The 18,810-nt window shown below is 42.9% G+C and overlaps 1 protein-coding gene across 1 annotated transcript in view; it reads left to right on the top strand.

Moving 5' to 3' along the window:
* Positions 1-18,810, top strand: part of LOC114597092 (heparan-alpha-glucosaminide N-acetyltransferase-like) — a 167,036-nt gene that overhangs the window by 46,986 nt on the left and 101,240 nt on the right. The window contains exon 7 of the mRNA XM_077930881.1: positions 12,843-12,925. Within this exon, the coding sequence (XP_077787007.1) occupies positions 12,843-12,925 (83 nt within the window). The remainder of the gene's footprint in view (positions 1-12,842; positions 12,926-18,810) is intronic.

Below are 18,810 nucleotides of genomic sequence, written 5' to 3'. Positions count from 1 at the left end.
CGGCCTCTAGAGTGAGATGGGCGCACAACCCCAAAGTCTGGCAAGACTGGCCCATACGGGCAGGGGTACCTTTACCTTTTACCTTTAATTTGTTCTGTAATACTTCCCCAATGCTACTACATTATTGTTATTTTCAATCTGCCCTTCACCCTAAGGTCCTGGGGCAGCTTGGAACAAACCTCTCTTTCCAACAATATGCACTAAATGGAAAGGAAGCACTGTGAGTGGTTTATTTAACTACTCTACACTAGCATGTTGAATGTAAAAACTTCCCTTTAGTAGAGAAAGGGAAGTCCCTTGCCTTGGCACCCACTACAGGCATAACAGCTGGAGAATACTTTTAAACGTGTTTGCACACCCCTTCACCTGGAGCTCCTGGCAAGAAGTGCTACCCAGCTGTTCTTCACTTACCATGCAATGGCTCATATTCTTCCCCAATCTGGTGGTGGCTGCTTCCCCCCACCCCCCACAACCCATCAAATTTATCCTCACCAACAGCTTGCCACAAGCTGTCAGGAAGAGAAAAGTCTTGCTCTCCCATTTGCTTAGGTTAGGGTTAGGGTTGTGGATTTAATTGAGCTGTACTGGCAGTGACTGAAAGAACTCTTGCAGTTGCACTGTACAGAATGACAGAAGGATGAGCATGCTTGGAAGTATTCTCCAGCTGCTTCAGCGGCCATTGGTGGAAAATTGGCCGCTGCCTTCTTTCAGAAGCGAATACAGGCACAGGGTGGCTTTGTTACATTGCACCCTTTAATTAAGATAATTGCATGTGAATTGGCTCATAGAAAGGGGAGGAGGTAGATTTTTAGGAATGGTGGGCCCAAGCATTGCATCCAGAAAGACATCTGCTTCTGAGATGTAGAGAATGGGAAACAACTCTGCACTGTGTTCTCTGCTTCCTGAGCTAAGACCAGGAGGAATCCATATGAATAAGATGTATATTGGGGCCCAAACACAGGATTTGATCTCTTGGAGATCGTTTAAAAAAGCCAAACCAAACCGAGGACTGATTGATGTCACCACATGGTTTACCTGTTGATTCCCTGGAAAATCTTAACCATGATCAAATCCTAGAAAATGTCCTGTTATATAGAACTGTTGTCCCAAACAGTGTGGGAATAGTACACTTAAGAGCATGTGCAGTTCCCATTCAAGCCACCCCAATCTGCATTTAGAAGCCTCTCTGTGATAAGGAAACGAATAATCACATGGCAAGGTGGTTCTTGGACTACCCTCACAGCAGATGAGGAAATCACATGACAGACTTCTCTCCCATATCAATAACTCTTCGTGTGGAAAGCTGAATGTGAGGAGAAGGGTTCCAGCTTTTTTCTTTCTTTCTGAACGCATAAAATTTCTCCAGGACATACTAGCTTTCAACAGGGTTTTTGTAAGCAGTGGTATTCAGTGATGTGATTCCCCTCCATGTACAGTTAGAGGTGGTTTAATCCAGGAATGTTTTTTTTAAACACATGATGCTGCTGGTTTTATATATCAGAACACAGGTATGAGCCAAAAGTTGAGGTCAATATACTTTCCAGACAAGAGAGTAAAAATGTGCCTTAGCTTCCAGTTATTGCTTACAAATACAAAAGCCTAGATGAGGCAGCAATTTACTTAAGGAACCATTTCCATTATCAGTGAATCATCTCTCTTTATTAGATGAGAAAGGCAGGAATGCCAAGTCTTTGGGCACAAAATCATAAGTCAAAATGTCTCACAGGAACCTGTACTTTTCCATGGTTATTGCTTGGCTGTCTATATTACCTCTACCCCTTGCCCCTTATTTGTGTGTGTGTGTGTGTGTGTGTGTGTGTGTGTGTGTGTGTGTGTTTAGAATTTGATCTGACCCATCCCAAAGGCCCAGAATGGGTAACAGCAGTAGAAAAAAGACAAAAGATCCACCTAGGCTTCTAAGCATTCTAATTTGGGGAGATGCCTTCCCAGTGTTTTGCACAGCCAGTATGGAAATAGTAGATATACCGTATTTTTCGCCCTATAGGATGCACCGTCCCATAAGGCGCACCTAGTTTTTTTTGGGGGGGGGAATTTATTTCCCCCCCAGCCCCCAGAACAGGCAACTCTCCGCAAGCCGTGGGAGCCCTGCGCCGGGCTCCTGCGCCTTGCGGAGAGCTGCGCGAAGCCTGGGCGCGCTGAGCTCCGTGCGCCAAGCCTTCGGCATGCAGGCAACTCTCCGCAAGCCGTGGGAGCCCAGCGCGGGCTCCCAGGGCTTGCGGAGATCTGTGTGAAGCCTGGAGAGCGAGAGGGGTTGGTGCGCACCGACCCCTCTCGCTCTCCAGGCTTCAGCGAAAGCCTGCATTCACCCCATAGGACGCACACACATTTCCCCTTCATTTTTGGAGGGGAAAAAGTGCGTCCTATGGGGCGAAAAATACGGTAGATTAGTACCCAACCTTTTTACTTTGTGAACAAAAGGAGCTTCCATTCAAAGAATGAGAGAACAACACTTCTTCCATTTACAGAACAAAAACACTGGATTCTACGCACAGTGTTGGACTTGGCTGGAGGCATCTGGGTTTCAAATAACTCATGTTTTACCCCACAGTGGTCTCCTTAAAACAGCATACCCTCCCAATATTTCTCCGATGGAAATAGGGATGTCCTATTCCATAATAATAATTTTATTATTTATACCCCGCCGATCTGATTGGTGTGCCCCAGCCACTCTGGGTGGCTTCTAACATATGTAAAAACACAATAAAACATCAAACATTTGAAACTTCCCTATACAGGGCTGCTTTCAAATGGCTTCTAATGGTTGTATAGTTACTTATCTCCTTGACTCAGGGGTCCATGCCCTCCAACATTTATCTGATGAAAATAGGGACGCCCTAAGGAAAAGTGGGCCATTCTGGGATCAAATCAGAAATGGGGACGGCTTCTGTAAATCTGGGACTGTCCCTGGAAAATAGGGACACTTGGAGGGTTTGAACCAGGGTTGAGGAACCTCAGGCCCAGGGTCCAAATGCAGGCCTCTTTATCTGATGCACAGAACTTTCTCCAGGCCACACCTCCACTCCTTAAGCCACACCCCTCACTGGCTCTGCTTCACACCTGAAAGTTTTTGGCTGACTAGAATGTGCCCACAAGCTGTGAGAATGCCTCTTTCTTGCCTTGATGGAGGACAGAGAGGGGTGTATAAACTAGCTGGCATGTTGCTCAGAAGGGAATGTAGCCATCAGTCTGAAAATGCATTCCTACCATTGCCTTAGAGGAAGGGTGGGGTACGTGTTGGCATCTTTCTGTCTTGGGAGGCAAGGGAGGAGTGTGCCTTTGGAGATGAAGTCAAACTGTTGGATGGTTACGGTGCCTGCTGTGGCTGTAGAGACTGATATGGGAGAGAGATGTTTTGCTGCAGGTGAGACAGATGAAGGTGTCCAGTTGTGCTGATGCAGCTGCAGCATGGTGTTTCTTCTCTCTGTGTTCCTCCCAGTGGTCATTCCTCCTCTGGTCACTGCTATGGATGTGCAACCTGTCTCCAGGCACTGTGGTTGTCTGCAAGGGATTCCCACACAGTGGGGTTGGCGTTCCCAGCCTTCATGTCATGCGTGCAGACATCTTTGTATCACAGAGTTGGTCTGCCGATGGGCCTGGTGCCTGAAGCCAGCTCCCTGCAGAGCACATCTTTGGGGATCCTGACATCTTCCATTCTGTGTTCATGTGAGAGGGATTGTTAAGTTCCTTGGGAGGGAAGCATTGACATAGCAAAACACTACAGTTCTCTTGGAAATCTTGCTTAGCATATGCTCTTTAGTGTTCCGTGACTGTATAACTGCTATTGAAGTGGGAGCCCCACCGATGAGACAATACCTGGCTTGGCTCCATAATATTTTATGTTTTGTTTAGATACTGTACTTTCAACTTGTTATGTTTGGAATATCAGAAGCGTTTGGCATTGCTTCTTTGGAGTCTAGGAATCTCCCAAATGCAATTGCAATCCCTTCTCAAAATAGGAGAGCACCGACTCCAATTTAATTTTCTGGGAAATGCTGAGTTGATTATTGATTTGCTTGACATCCTTGGCTTGGAAGAGGCTCCTAACATCTCCAGTGTGATCTCCAAGTCAGTGTCTGTTAAAAGTCTGCTTTGCACTGCCACTTTCATTTCAGTTTTGTTTTTCACTATTCTAGCACAAATATTTTCATTTCCTCCAGCATTAAACCCTGCATGCTGGCACTGTAGGCTTGCCCATCTCCAAATCACACCCATACACCTGCAATATATTTATGCAGTTCCCTAGAAAAGAGGAACACTTTGAAAATGGATGGTCAACTAGTCCAGTTTAGCTTCTGATAAAATTATTTAGCAGAAACAAATCAATAAGGTGTCCAGGAAGAGAAGACAGAACAGGATTTTTCCAGTGTTGATAAAGTGTGATAAAACTATTGTGTGTCGCATAAGCACTCATATTTTCTTTTTTCCCACTGTAGTCTCTGGTCAAAAAGGTTTTGCAGGTTTTTGAAGCAAAATAAAAGTTTTTAAAACCTGTTTAAACAGGTGCAATACTGGGACAGAAAGAAAATAGTGTGCATCTTACAGGCAGCGAGGATTCTGTCCTGCTACTTTCAACTTTGGGAGCGGAAAGTATAATAATTTTTCTGTTCATACAATACATACAGGTTAAAAAAAGAAAATAATCTGCCAATGAAGGAGCAAGGGTGGGGCTGGGGCCAGGAAGACCAACAGCTGGAGACATCTATCCAAACCAGACTAACATGTACATGCATAATATCTGGCAAAAATCTAGGTTCATACAAACTTTGTAGGTGTCATCTGCACAACTAGAAACCATGCCTAGTCAAAGGCAGCTTTGGATTTAGGGTGGTGTTGGCGGTTCCCTTGTATAGGGCACTGAGCTGAGGGGTGCAAAATAATAATAATAAATAATAATAATACCACCTTATTTGGGAACCTATTGAAAAGAGCCATTAAAAAGCAACTGTACCAACATGAATTATTGTGAAAATAATATATACTTGGGGGTGCCAAATTTAAAGGGCACAATGTTACCAAAGTCAAAGGTTCCCTGAATGTGCAATTGAAGCCTTTGTGTGTAAAGTCTTACAGACACTGGGTGAGATCCATTGTTAGTCATACTTAGAGTAGTAGACCTATTGAAATAAATGGGTCTAAGTAACTTCTATTTATTGTTTTCAGTGGGTCTAATCTAAGTATGAGTTAGTTTGATGGTGAACAAATATGTATACACGCATATAGGATGAATGTCTGAATTACGCTTTTGCTGCTCTCTTCATGTGAATATCAGCAGCAGGGAAAAGTGTCAGCTCAAATATACCTTAAGTTGTAAATGAAGTATTGACTTAATTTAAAGATGCTGATGTTTTAGGGCTGCAACATGCAACAGTGCAATTTACCCATCACTCCTAGGCAAGTGGATTGTAGCCATAACTGATTAGTTTATCAGAAGTTTTAAAAATCAATTAATGTAAAAAGACATCACAGTTAATTAGGCAGCAACTTCATTTTCATAAATATTTTTTTGATGCAAGTAATTACGAAAATTGCAGTTGGCAACACTATGTTAGAAAGGGCATTGCCCATTTTCCTTCAGGAAGGAGGGGAATAACTTTTATATTAACTTTTATATTGATATTTTATTAAAAGTTGATTAAATAAACACATAAAAATGTTTTGTTGTAAACCGCTCTGATATTTTCATGACTAGTGATGAATATTTTTTAATAAATAAATGAGACTGAGAAGTTATGTTTATCTCACAACAACCCTGTATACAACCTGCAAGAGAGGCCCTTTAAACAAGATAAAGCCATTGGAGGAAGATGAATAAAATACTGTAAGCGACTGACATAAACACACTATAGTTCTTCCATTTGTAAAGTCTCGCAAGAAACAGGATTCCCCATACAGAGCACCAACAAAACAACCTTCTAAACCCGCTGTGACATTTGTCTAGATATGAAAACAATTCTGTAACAAATAGACTACCCATTTGTTTTTTCTAACTCTAGTCTAAACAATCAATGCACAGTAAAAATTAGCATTCAGGCTTCTTTCCGATCAAGACTTTCTGTGATAAATGATGATGCTCTTTCTTGGCCTCTCAACTGTGGTGCAAAGTAGTTAGCATAATGAATAATTTCCTGAACAATAAAAGGACCTCTGTCTTTAGGAACAATGTTTTAGAGATTGTAACACTATTTACTTAGTAGCACTTTTCAAGAAGATTTAGAAATGAAATTAATCCCGCAGGGACGTCTCTTTTTTTGCGTATGTTGCTTGGTAAAGTGACGATATATAATGAATTTTTCACTGACGATATATAATGAATTTTTGTCCAACTGTGGATCCTTATGATCCTTATCTAGCCAAAATGACACCATTCACATGGAAGAGGCAGGCTTGGAGAAATCTCACCGTTTGCTGAAGTACAAAAAAACTTTAGAGAAAAAAAGCCTAAGGGGAAACCCTCAAAAACAAACCAGTGAAAACTGAGCATGCTTAGTGAGCATGGAATACTAACTTACTGGCTGACTTCTGGAAGACAAAAAATAGAAACCAGAAAAATGAGGAGGGAGAGTGGAATGTCATATTCTGGAATGCACACAGCTGGCTGGAACTCTGAGTAGAAGCACTCCATATGGCAACATTTTCTTGCAGGTCCTGCTTGCAATGAGAGAGGTGCAGACCCAGAGCAAGAGTTTTGTATTCCAAGCAAAGCTAGTTATGTTGTTTTAATTTCCGAGTCCTCCTTCATCTCTAATCAAGCATCCATTTTCCAACTGGGGCAGAACATCCTGGGCTGAAATACGGCTGGGTGGTCTAATGTACGCTACATCAGGCCATTGGGTAATCAAGAAGACCAAGTCCGTTCCTCTTTCCAAAGCTCCTTCCCAGCTGGCAGAAAAGCTGGGTGAGTGAACTCCTCCCCTCTCAACAACTGGTTGAAAGGTGAGTGTCACGGTCTGGTTTACGGGCGGTCGAAGTCCTGGTGGAGAACGTTGGGACCGGGGGCAAGAAGGCAGGGTGGGAGCAGGAACGGGAGTCCGGAAGCCAGGAGTCCGGAAGCCAAGGGTCAGGAAACCAGGAGTCGAGGAGTCAAGGGTCTGAGGATCAGGAAACAAGGAGTCAAGAATCCAAGTGCAGCAAGACAGGAAGCATGTTGCTGTGGCAAAGAGCCAAAGGGAAAGGCTGGCCTTATATCCCTTCCCGGCTCTTGCCACCAGGTGCTGTGAGTTACCAATCGGCCTCACCTGTGCGGCCGCGTCTTGCCTCTTCAGAACAAACTTCGGAAGGCCCCAGTCCTGCGAAGCCCTACTGGTCACAGGGCCTGGCTCCTGCACGTACTCCTGACAGTGAGGCATTCTGCAGAGCGTTGCCCAGTGGTCCCTCTCTGTCCCTAGAAGCAGGGAAGAAATAAAGCAGCTGGGCCAGTGGAGCGCTGTGCTGCTTCACTGCCACTATAGCCTCCCTTACCTGGGTTGCTTCCTCGGCAGTTGTGGGGTGGAGCACTTCTAAGAGTGCCGCCTCTTCTTTTTCCGCTGCCTGAGGCAGCTGCTTCACTCCATGTCAAAGTGGGCTGGCTCAGTGGAGAAGACATTTCCTTGTGTTCCATGCACACCAAACAGAAACAGATGTCCTAGTCTGCAAACAAGCAGCCCAATCCCATACAGATCTGTTCACACAAAGATTTCTAACAATGAGGCCCAAGCACTTGCTTCTTTCTGCCAGCAAGAAAATAAAGATATCATGTATTTAGCTTTCAGTATCTCCACTGCTATTTTAACTACAGATGGTAACCAGTCTAACCAATGAAGTAGAGTAGAGTTTGTTCTGTGGAATAATTAATGGCCTGGCAACTTACATAGTGCTGCATCGTGGGTTTGTGACCTTCTGGTGAAGGTTTGCTGACCTTGCTTGCTGTCTGAAGAGTTGGATTAACTAAAAATAGATGAGACTAAATGAAGTTCTCTCTTAAGAACACTTCTTCCAACCAAAGACATAAAACCATTTTGAAGTGACCCCAGTGTAAGGCACTAGAAAGGTCAGGTGCCCATTAATATCCACAGTTGTGACAGACCCATTATAGTTTGCAGTAACAGAACAGCAAATTCTCCATGTCCAAAGGTGAAAAATGACTTTGAGAGGCCAGTTGTAGCAGAACTTTTGGAATTCACAAGTTGGTTTTTTAAAAAATATTATCCAATATCAGCTGCTGCTGCTGCTGCTGCTGCTGCTTCTTCTTCTTCTTCTTCTTCTTCTTCTTCTTCTTCTTCTTCTTCTTCTTCTTCTTCTTCTTCTTCTTCTTCTTCTTCTTCTTCGCTTAATGAATGCATTCAGTCATTTAATGCTGCCGTTCAATATATATTGTCTTCTTATAGTAGCTTGCAACATATAAAAACAAAAGACATATAAAAATAAAACAGTGCACCAATAATAATTGCAGTGATGAAACACTTTATACTAATCCAATTCTGCCAGCTTCATAAAAAAGAAAAGAAAAGAACCCTTGGTAAGCCAGTCATGAATACAAATATTTTTCAGGGTTCAAATGTATTTCTTCACTCTAGGTCTCTAGGTCATCACATCATAGAATAAAATGTGGTGGGGGATAAATACCAGAGCCGTAAGTCATCACACCATAAAATGAAGGGATGGATCTAACACAACAAATGAGATGAAAAAGTTAAATAGAATCAAAAATTAAAATGTTTTTAGAGCCCATTTAAATGAGAACAAAGAGGCGGCTGATTGTATCTCTCAAGAGAGGGAGTTTCACATTCATGGGACCACCCACACAGAGCCTCTATCTTTCATGCCCAGTAGCATAAACCTTCTCTGTGGCAGGCAAAGGAGTAGAATCTCTGCCATGAATCTTAAATCTCTTGCAGGTTTGTTTGGGAATGGAATATGGAATTATCCATATTGTACCTAAGAACCAAATTCTTTTTCTTTTTACACCAAGTTTTGGAAAGAGCAGAGGAAAGGTAAATGAAGTTAAGCCCAGAGTTTTCCTTGCTCATAATCTCCCTCACTTCAATATTAAATCTGTGCAGAGCTTGAATGAACTATTAAAGGATTTAGACATCATCATCTGTTTCTCCCTTAGCCAACCTGTCCCCCCCCCCCCCAGGAATATATCCTTCCATATGGAAATGTATCTTTCAGCTGTGTGTCCTCTCTCCTTACTAATTACTAATCCATGCTAATTTGTTTCACGTGGGGGGTGGACATGGAGAAGCTCTGTCCTTGAACCTCTGCCCCACATTCCAGCACATCAGTTTGTCACTGAGCTAGGTAGACCAATGATATGACTTGGTATCTGGCAACTTTCTATACTCCTAAACATTGTTGTGTGTGGCATTTATATCTATTTCTCCAATTGTTTTCTCAGGCCAAACAAACCTGAAAAACCTGTGTGATCAGAGGCACTAGTTAAGGAAGAAATTAGGGTCATTTTTGTTAAGGGCGTGGTGGCACCAATGCATTCCCTTCAGTTCATAAAAACCTAACCTATTTATAACCTACATAGAACATCTGTAGGTATGTATTGACAATGGGATGACACATTAGCACCCAAAGCTGTTGCTGCTGATCTAGCTTGTCCAGTTTAGTTAATCCTAGAAGCAACTTGCTAGAAAATGGGTTGCCATAATTTTTGGAGAAACTGCAGCAATTATTTTACAGCAAGCTAGCAGTCTCTGTGCATATGCTGGGTTACATTAGCGCTTGCTCCTGATAGCCTAGAGCTCTAAAGCACCATTCTTTGCCAAGGAGGCGGCGGCTATCTCCAATCTGGCATCTGAAAATGACAAAGCGATCTATCAAACAGAATTAGGCAGGCAGATCCTTCCTGTTCTGTTTAGCGTTGTAATTCAATATGGCCAAGCCAGAGGCCTAACCAGGAGAGAATCGTCCCTTCAAATCTAATGAAGCACGGCTCGCCTTTTGCATCCCACAAGCATTAGCATGTAAGCTTCCTCTATTTTTAAATGGAGATGGGCATACTGTACATGTCAAGCAGAATTTATCAAGGTATTTTGGAGACAATCTACATTGGGCAATAGTTCAGTGGTAAAAACACACTGTGAAATACCAGTTGTTGACTTCTGGATCCTTTGAAAAGAGTGTTTGATGTATATTTGCACACTTAGGTTTTGATGCATTATTTCCTGTTCTGAGAAGTATGGGCAGTGCCACACTGACATCCAGGTCTTAAAGTGGGCAAAAACGTGATTGTAAAAGAGTGGCACACAAATCTCTATCCGTGAGAAGCTGTGCATAAGGCAAGGTTCCAGAAACCATTTTAAAAATAATGGTTTTTTTTAAATAATCTGTTTGAAAGGAATGTGTTGCTACGATGCTTCCCAACTTAGTGCATCCCATAAATGTAGAATTCAGTATACCATCAAACTCAGCTTTCTATTAAAGTAAGTTAGGAAAAAGCCAATGACTAGACCATATGGCTGCAAAGATTGGATGGAAAATGCAGAGACAACCTCATGATACCTCAGAAGTGTGGATATATAAGGTGGGGGAGATCCTGTTTGGAACTCCACCATCTGAGCAATACAAAAGAGCCATATTCACAACTCACAGAGAAACAGATTGGAATGATGTAAATTGTAAAACACCCAGAGAAACCACATTTGAGTTCTTGCTTTGGACCATAAATGGTATTCTGGAAAAAAGTACCTGGAATGGCAACTTGTGAGCTAGACAAGCCAACCAAATTCCTGAGTAATAATAATAACTGCTAACAAACTGCTTCAATTGTCCATTTAACAGTAATGGAGTAAGGCGCTGGAGAGACATAAAACTTCAGTTTGCACCTTCAAAATCCCCCAGGCTGAATCTCACCTCTTTTACGCTGAATCTGCCTCTGCTAGGATGAGTGCCAGATGAGGAGTGTGACCTTGAGAAGTCAAAGGGGCTAGCTCAATGAAGATTTTGACCGAGTGTGTGGCAGCTGTGAAAAAAAGGAGAATTCCATGTTAGGGATCATTAGGCAGTGCTGAAAATAAAACCGAAAATAAAACTGCCAATTTCATAACACCATTATATAAATCTATGGTGCAACCACACTTTCAGTCCTTTGTACAGTTAGTGAAACGAGAGGTTTCCCCACCACTCGCATCACAATGCCAGAACCTGGGGCATCCAATGAATGAAGCTGAATGTTATATGATTTGGATAAGGACAAACCACAGAAACCACAGAAACTTCACGCAACACATAATTAAAGTATGAAATTTGCTCCCACAAGATGAGTGATTGCTTTAAAAAAAAGGTTAAATAGAGGTTAAGGCTTCCAAGATCTGATGGCTCTGTTTTACTTCCACGGTGAGAGGCTGTATGGCACTGGATACCATTAGCAGGGAATACCAAGTGGAGTGACTACTGTTGTACTTGGGTCTCGCCTGCTTCTGAGCTTCCCCTAGGCATCTGGTTTGCCACTGTGAGAATCGGGTGTTGTACTAGATGGACCTTTGGTCCGCTGCAACAAGACTCTTCTTACGTTCTAATGTGTGAATTGGAGTGCTTTGCCTGGCTTGCAAATTGATGTTACAGCCCATACCCAGTCACGTGTCACTGGTGAATTTAGTTAGTTTGACTGGCTCAGAAGGAGGCGTTCTGGGCTGTTTACACAGAAAATGGTTCACGTCCTGCAATGCGTATTGAAATATGGTATCTGTGGAGGTTTTGTGGCTTACTTCATCGTGCCCATTGGGTCCAATGGGACATTAATTTGGCTGGCTTTACCGGCTCAGAACTTGGTATTCCAGTTTTTGGAGTAGTTCTTGACGCTTGGAATGAGTATTGGGGCATGGTTTCTGAGGATGAACCATGGCTCGTTGCATAAATCCAAAATGCTTTAAATGCTTGGAATGGATATTTGACCATGATTTCTGTGGAAGTTTTCTTCAGGATTCCTTTCTAGGCTTGTGTGACTGATGAATTTGGTTAACTCAGTTAGCTCAGAAGTTGGCAGCTTAGGCCATTTTATGGTGGGGAATACCATTTATGGCCCAGAACTGGTACTGGAATGTGGCTTCTGTGGACATTTTGTGGTTTACTCATTCTGATGAATTTGGCTAACTTTGCTAGCTTGGAAGTCTCCATTCTAGGCCATTCAGTTGTGTTCCAGATTTTTTCTGGCTATGAAGAAGTTAATGTGTGTGTGTGTGTGTGTGTTATCAAGTGTCTCTAACACATTGCACAGTTTTTGACGGCAGTTTTATGCGTAAGGGGGTCATTCTGGCCCATTCTGCACCAGCTTTGACACATCCTCCAAATTCTTAATGTGGCAAAATTATTATAATGACTAGTTTGAATGGGAACTGTCTTTTCTAACAGCTCAAAAAGAGGCCAACATTTGATGCCCCCCTGCAGCCCTTGTGCTGTCTTCCCAAAACTGCTTAAGCAAAGCACTGGGCTTTGGGAAGGAGGCACGAAGCTCTGTCAGGGTCCTAGAGCCCTCCACGCCTTCTTCTCAAAGCTGAGAAAGTGCTAACTAGACTTTGGGAAGGAAGTGAGAGGCCTCTAGGAACCTGTCAGAGTCCTCATGCCTCCTTCTCAAAGCCCAGCACTTTGTTTACCTGGCTTTGGGAAGGCAGTTGAAGGACTGTGGCAGAGGTCAAATATTCCTGGGGGTTGCCAAAAAAGGCTTTGAGGGACTCATGTTGGACCACTTTGCTCTAAGTAATTAGAAAAACTCTAATCTTACATCAATGCTGACTTCCAGCTTTTTCAGTCTTTGCCATGCTCTGACCCTCCTTGAATGGAGAACTTGACTGTCAACCAAGGTACATCACTCTTTTCTCCACTTTCTCTTTTAGGAACTTAATTCTGCAGAGAGCCCAAGACCGGCAGAGGAGAAACCCAAACGTCGAAGACTCCTTTCCCTGGACACATTTAGAGGGTAAAGTCCTGAACCATGTTGATTTGCCATAGTCTTTAAAATTAATTTTTACAATACAGTGGTACCTCGGGTTACAAACACCTCGGGTTACAAACACTTCGGGTTACAGACTCCACTAACCCAGAAGTAGTACCTCAGGTTAAGAACTTTGCCCCAGGATGAGAACAGAAATCGCGCGGCGGCAGTGGGAGGCCCCATTAGCTAAAGTGGTTCCTCAGGTTAAGAACAGTTTCAGGTTAAGAACAGAGCTCTGGAATGAATTAACTTCGTAACCAGAGGTACCACTGTAGATGAATTTATAGAGTTTATCATTTAAACTTGGAGCAGTGTTTATGACATGCCTTCTTCCTGAGGAATGGGGGGTGCAATGGGTTATGCAGGATGCTTAAGCCCCACCTTTTCTGATGGCTGCAAATGCTACTGAGATCTTCATTTTGGGATTTAAGCAGACCTTCAGACTCATTCACTTAATCATATGGTCTAGAAATTTGGCTTTAAAAAACAAAAACAAAAGAGTTGTTGACTGGTTTTTAATTCTACCCCACTCCTGTACTTTCCTTTTAATAGAGAAGAAGACTCCTGTACATTCCCCACTCCTGTACTTTCCTTTTAATAGAGAAGAAGACTCGTTCTCTTTAGTAGAGAAGCAGCCCTTGGCTAAAGGCTGTGGTGTTTTCATACAGCAAGTTGTTTTGTTTGTGTTCATGTAACTAAATGAGGAAAACAGTTTTCAGAGCAATACCCTAGATACTACTATAATATAAATAGTAAGAGAACAGTAATGTTAATGCCATTTTGAGAAAAATGGTGGATTACCCGGATTCATAAAGACATGAGAGATAAGCAGTTGACCAGATCTTTTCCATGTGCTGCTGAACTTCATTTTCTTATTACTGTAGTTGTTACAATCCTACTGGGAGTAAAAGGTTAACATTGTTACTGCAATGGATTTTCCCCTACCCTACTGCCTGATGAGCTAGTAAGCCCACCCCCCTCTTTATTAAAAGATTTTTCTTAGGTAGCAAAAGTACATATGATTCTGTTTTCAGATCACAGAGTCCTTCATACAGGTCAGTTCCATTCAGAGCGAGACATTACTGTTATAGACAATATGTAAACAACAATAGGAAATGGAGCCAAGCCAAGAATCAAACCATTGGCATTTTAGATACAGTGATATTGTCCATTGTGTCTATTCTACACTGCCATTTTTAAAGGACAGAGTTAACGTCTAGTAGCTGGCAGAGGGAGCTTGTGAGTACATTAACTACTTAGCTAGTTATGTTGTTAAGAAGGTGCAGAATTCATTAGAGGTACATTGGGTACAGGCAACACCCCCATTTACATGGAGGGGTTATATTCTGAGGCACTGTGTGTGTCAGTGAAATCACGTATATTTGAAACACCATTGGAAAAGCCCTTTTGTGATATTTTTGTGACGTTTTCAGGTTACTTCCAGGTTTGGCACAATGCATGCTTGCGTGATCAAGTATATATTGAACGAGCCAGTTCCCAGGATTCCTTTGGGGAAGCCATGACTGTTGAAGCATGGTAAAAGAGTGCTTTAAATATATGGTAGGGTGAGACTGCTGTTTGTCTAAGGCAATCAAGGGAGTTCATAGCGAGGCAAGATTTGAACCAAGGACTTCAGGCTCACAGTCCACTCTCTTCACCGCCATGCTACCCTACCTCAGTACTAGCAGTGATGGGGACACAAGTGACGCTGTGATCTACACCACTGAGCCTCTTGGGTTTGGTGATTGGAAGGTTGGCCATTTGAATCTGTGCACATGAGGGGGTGAGCTCCCGTTTCTCTGTCCCAGCTCCTGCCAACTTAGCAGTTTGAAAGCACACCATGCAAGTAGATAAATAGATACCGCTGCGGCGGGAAGGTAAACAGCGTTTCCGTGCGCTCTGGCTTCCGTCACGGTGTTCTGTTGCACCAGAAACAGTTTAGTTATGCTGGCCACATGACCCAGAAAGATGTCTGCGGAAAAACGCTGGCTCCCTCAGCCTGAAGCGAGATGAGCGCCGCACCCCATAGTCGCCTTTGACTGGACTTAATCGTCCAGGAGTCATTGACCTTTTACCTTTACTAGCAGTGATGTGACATGCTTGTTTTGCTTCTGTTTAGTCTGCATGCATGCAAGCAAATGTACAGTTTCTCCGTAGGCAGTTTCCTACTAAGTAGCTGCTAACTGGGATCCTATATAATGAAAAGGCACAGAGGTCATGAACTGGTTAGGAGGCAATTTGGTTCCCTTCCCGCATGCCTGCCAGGTCACCAAAGATATCAGCCTTCTCTGGCTGAGTAGCTACTACAATGAGCTGCTTGTGGATTCTGAAGTAAAAGCGAGCCAATATAGCCCAGTCTGGCTGCCTGAGCGACACTTAATTGCATTTCATGGCATCTGATGCTGCATGCTCTTCCAGGGAGGAGATGGTGCAAAGCTAATGCTGTCACCACCATGTATTGTAATTAAGGTGAGAGATAATGTTATGCCATTTGGAAAACAAGATTTAAGCAAACATGTACTCAGGAAAGAAATGAGGCTTTAGGACATATTTTTCCCAAAGGGATAGCAAAAGGGTCTTACTAATTTATGGCATTTATATCCTGCCCTTTAGCCAAAAAGGCTCTCAGAGCAGCTTACAGAGCTCTATGCTAAGCTGGTCCTTGCCCTCCAGCTCGCAATCTAGACATGGCACACAAGGTAAAAGGAATGGAAGCTAAGTTTTTTTTTAAAAAAAGTTACAGTTCTTTTAATGCAGTTATATAGATAGTTTTGCTTATGCAGATTCTGTCTCTACAAGAGCAACAACTGTCAATGTCAGTGGTGGTTCTGGCAGCCTTGCCATTGATAAAAAGGAGTCTCACCCCAGAAGCAGCCTTTCTCCCAGATCAGCTGCAGGAGCGGAGCTGGTGATAATGTCTGCATTATTCCATCAGACTTGATAGAACTATGTTGATGGCAGTTAGACGCCTTCCAGGTGGGGTATGGATGGAATTAACCTTCTTCCTTGCCCATGTCCATGGCAGTTCTTAATAAGGCATAACAGTATGTAAAGCAAAGGTGCTCATATTCTTCTTCAGGCAAAGTGAAGCAACTTCCTCTGGTGGTGGATTTTTGGGTAAGGGCAGCCGAGTAGAAGACAAATAGATCTTGCCATGTTGTGTGAGTCACCAAGGTCTCTTGCTCAGGGGCCACTGAAATGAACAAAAACATAGCAGTTACATATCAATGAGCCTTGAGCTAGAAGAACTTCTGGAGAACTTAAGAGCCCTGTGAATGGACCAGACTGTTGAGATTCCTGCATTGCAGGGACCCTTCCAACTCTACAATTCTATGATTTGGTGATTCCTCTCTAGTTTAGCATCCTGTTACCCAAAGTGGCCAGCCAACTGCCTTTTGAAAGATTACAAGCAGGGTAAGAAGGCATTAGACTCCTTCTGCTATTGCTCCCCCAGCAGCTGGTATTCAGAGGCATGGTACCTCTGATCGTGTAGGTCATATACTGCCATTGTGACTATGAGTGATCGATAGCCTTATCCTTCATGTGAATATGTCTAATCCCCTTTTAAAACCATCCAAGTTGGCAGCCATCATCACATCCCAGGGTAGGATATTCCAGTCTAAAGCTACAGAATGTATGAAGAGTTCACATTGCCTGTTCTGAAGCCCCTGCCATTTTGTCATTTTAGATGAGCAAGGGGAAATATTTATCTCTACCCATTTTCTCCACAAAGCATAGTTTTATCAACCTCTTTGTCTTGTCCTTCCTTTCCAGTAGATTCTGCTCCATTTCAGTTAGCATTAGGGAGGTCATTTGAATTTTCCCTTCTGGTATCAAAATATCTTGAGCTGGCCCTGATTTAAAATGATGCAAAAACTGAATGTTCTATAAACATTTGCTGCATAACTCCCCCCCCCCGACCTTTGGTATATCAGGCTGCCAAATACTCAACTAGTACATTTGGCATCCAAATATACAAAAATGTCTTTGGTCAAATCTGAAGCCTATAGAGAATTTCATATAATAATATCCAGGTCTAGCTCCCATTTGGATTTTAATGTTACAAATGGCAGACTTGACCTGATCCCAACCCATAAAATAGAGCAGTATCACCAAAACCTCATGTAAACACAACCAAAAAAAGTAGGCACAATACATACTTTTCTATAATAACCCAAATCCAAAAATATTTGGGGCTATTCAGCCTTTCTTCAGGAAAATATTTCATGCTCAATGTAGCTGCATTTGAATAGCCTTATAGGTACAATGAGTCAATGTTGAATCAATTCCTCTGTTGCTTGGTTACAAGGCAGATGATTAATCAACTAAAATTATTTAGTTAGTGGGCAACTTTATCAGTCATACAAGACTATGGATTGTACTAGCCTGGTTCTCGTTCTAAAACACTTACAAACATATATTTAAAATGCTTTAAATGTGATCCATAAAGATCTTCTTAGGGCAACTGACCTAGTTGAGCACATTGATCAACTAGAGTCTCCCACTCCACTCTATGCATTATGTTGATGAGACAGATGTATAGCTGGCAATCTACAGATATTCCCACTTGCTTAATGAAAATCTGTTTTCTACACTGTCATTGTCTAGGACCGAATATATCTATCATTCTCAACAGGTTCCGGCTTCGTGCTGTACAATGCAGTGATGTGGAACTCTCATGATTGCTAATGCTAAACATGAGTGATGTGTTAATATTCCTTGCTTCACCAAATAATTAGATCTTTCATTTTCTCCCCGAGGCCTTCTTTCCCTCTGGAACCTCTCTCTACTTCTCAACAAATCATTTCCCCTCCCTTTATCTGTTGCCCTTTTTATGGTTCCAAGATTTGTGTAACTGCCATCAGTTCTTTGGCTTGCTTTGCTAAAATGCCAGTAAGTGGCATGCTGCACACTCTGTGATGTTGGCTTCCTTACTGAGCTGCAAACACTGTCCAGTAGAAATGTGAGCTTCACATTTGCCTTTTGTGTGTGTCTGGGGTAATAAAGTTCAGACTAAACCAAGCCACTGGACCTCTGCAAGAGTGAAGGTTCCTACCTTAGAAATGTTGCAGCATCCGAAACCATCTCAGATGGCTTAGGATGGGGAACTATCTAAGGACCTAATGGAGACCCAAAGGATAGGTTGTGATATTTGGGCCTGGCATTGATGCTTTAGTTCCTAACAGTGACCGTGGATGCTAAGAATATAAATTGCATCAGACATTAGAAATGAACATAGCAGTATTGAAAGGCAGGCATGGAAGGTGGGCAGAATTTCTGCATCTCAGCTCCCTCAAATGTTGCCGCAAACTCCTCAGTCAGTCCTCCATTTTGAATCATGGAGTTGGAAGGGACCCTGAGGATCATCTAGTCCAACCCCCTGCAATGCAGAACCATGCAGCTGTCCCTTACTGGGATTGAACCTGCAACCTTGGCATTATGAGCACCACGTTGTCATAAACTGGCAGGACAATGGGGAGGAGGAAGAGGATCCTGGCGACGGGTGTACCCTGTGGTTCAGGACAGACACTCTAACCAACTGAGCTTTCCAGCTCACTCCAGATGTTGTAGAAGCTCAGGGATGGGGGAACCTTGGGCCTGGGGGCCAAACAGTGTCTAGCCCTGGGGACATTCCTGAGCCACACTGGAATGTGTCCTTGAGCTCTGATAATGCCCCATAGATGGAGGTTAGGGAGGGGTTTGTGAGCATCTGCAGAAATCAGCCTACTGTGCAAAGGTAAAATTTGCATTTATTACTATGTCTACTTTTGCCTCTGACCCTGGTCATCTTTGACATGTGACCCCTAGAAGACTGCCTGGCAAGGAATGCAGCTTTTGGGCAGAAAAAGGTTCCCCAGCCCTGAGCTAGA

This window comes from Podarcis muralis, chromosome 6 (genome assembly GCF_964188315.1).
Source record: "Podarcis muralis chromosome 6, rPodMur119.hap1.1, whole genome shotgun sequence".
NCBI lineage: Eukaryota > Metazoa > Chordata > Lepidosauria > Squamata > Lacertidae > Podarcis > Podarcis muralis.
The sequence above is the reverse complement of the archived record's forward strand: the minus strand, read 5'-3'. Positions and strand labels throughout refer to the sequence as shown.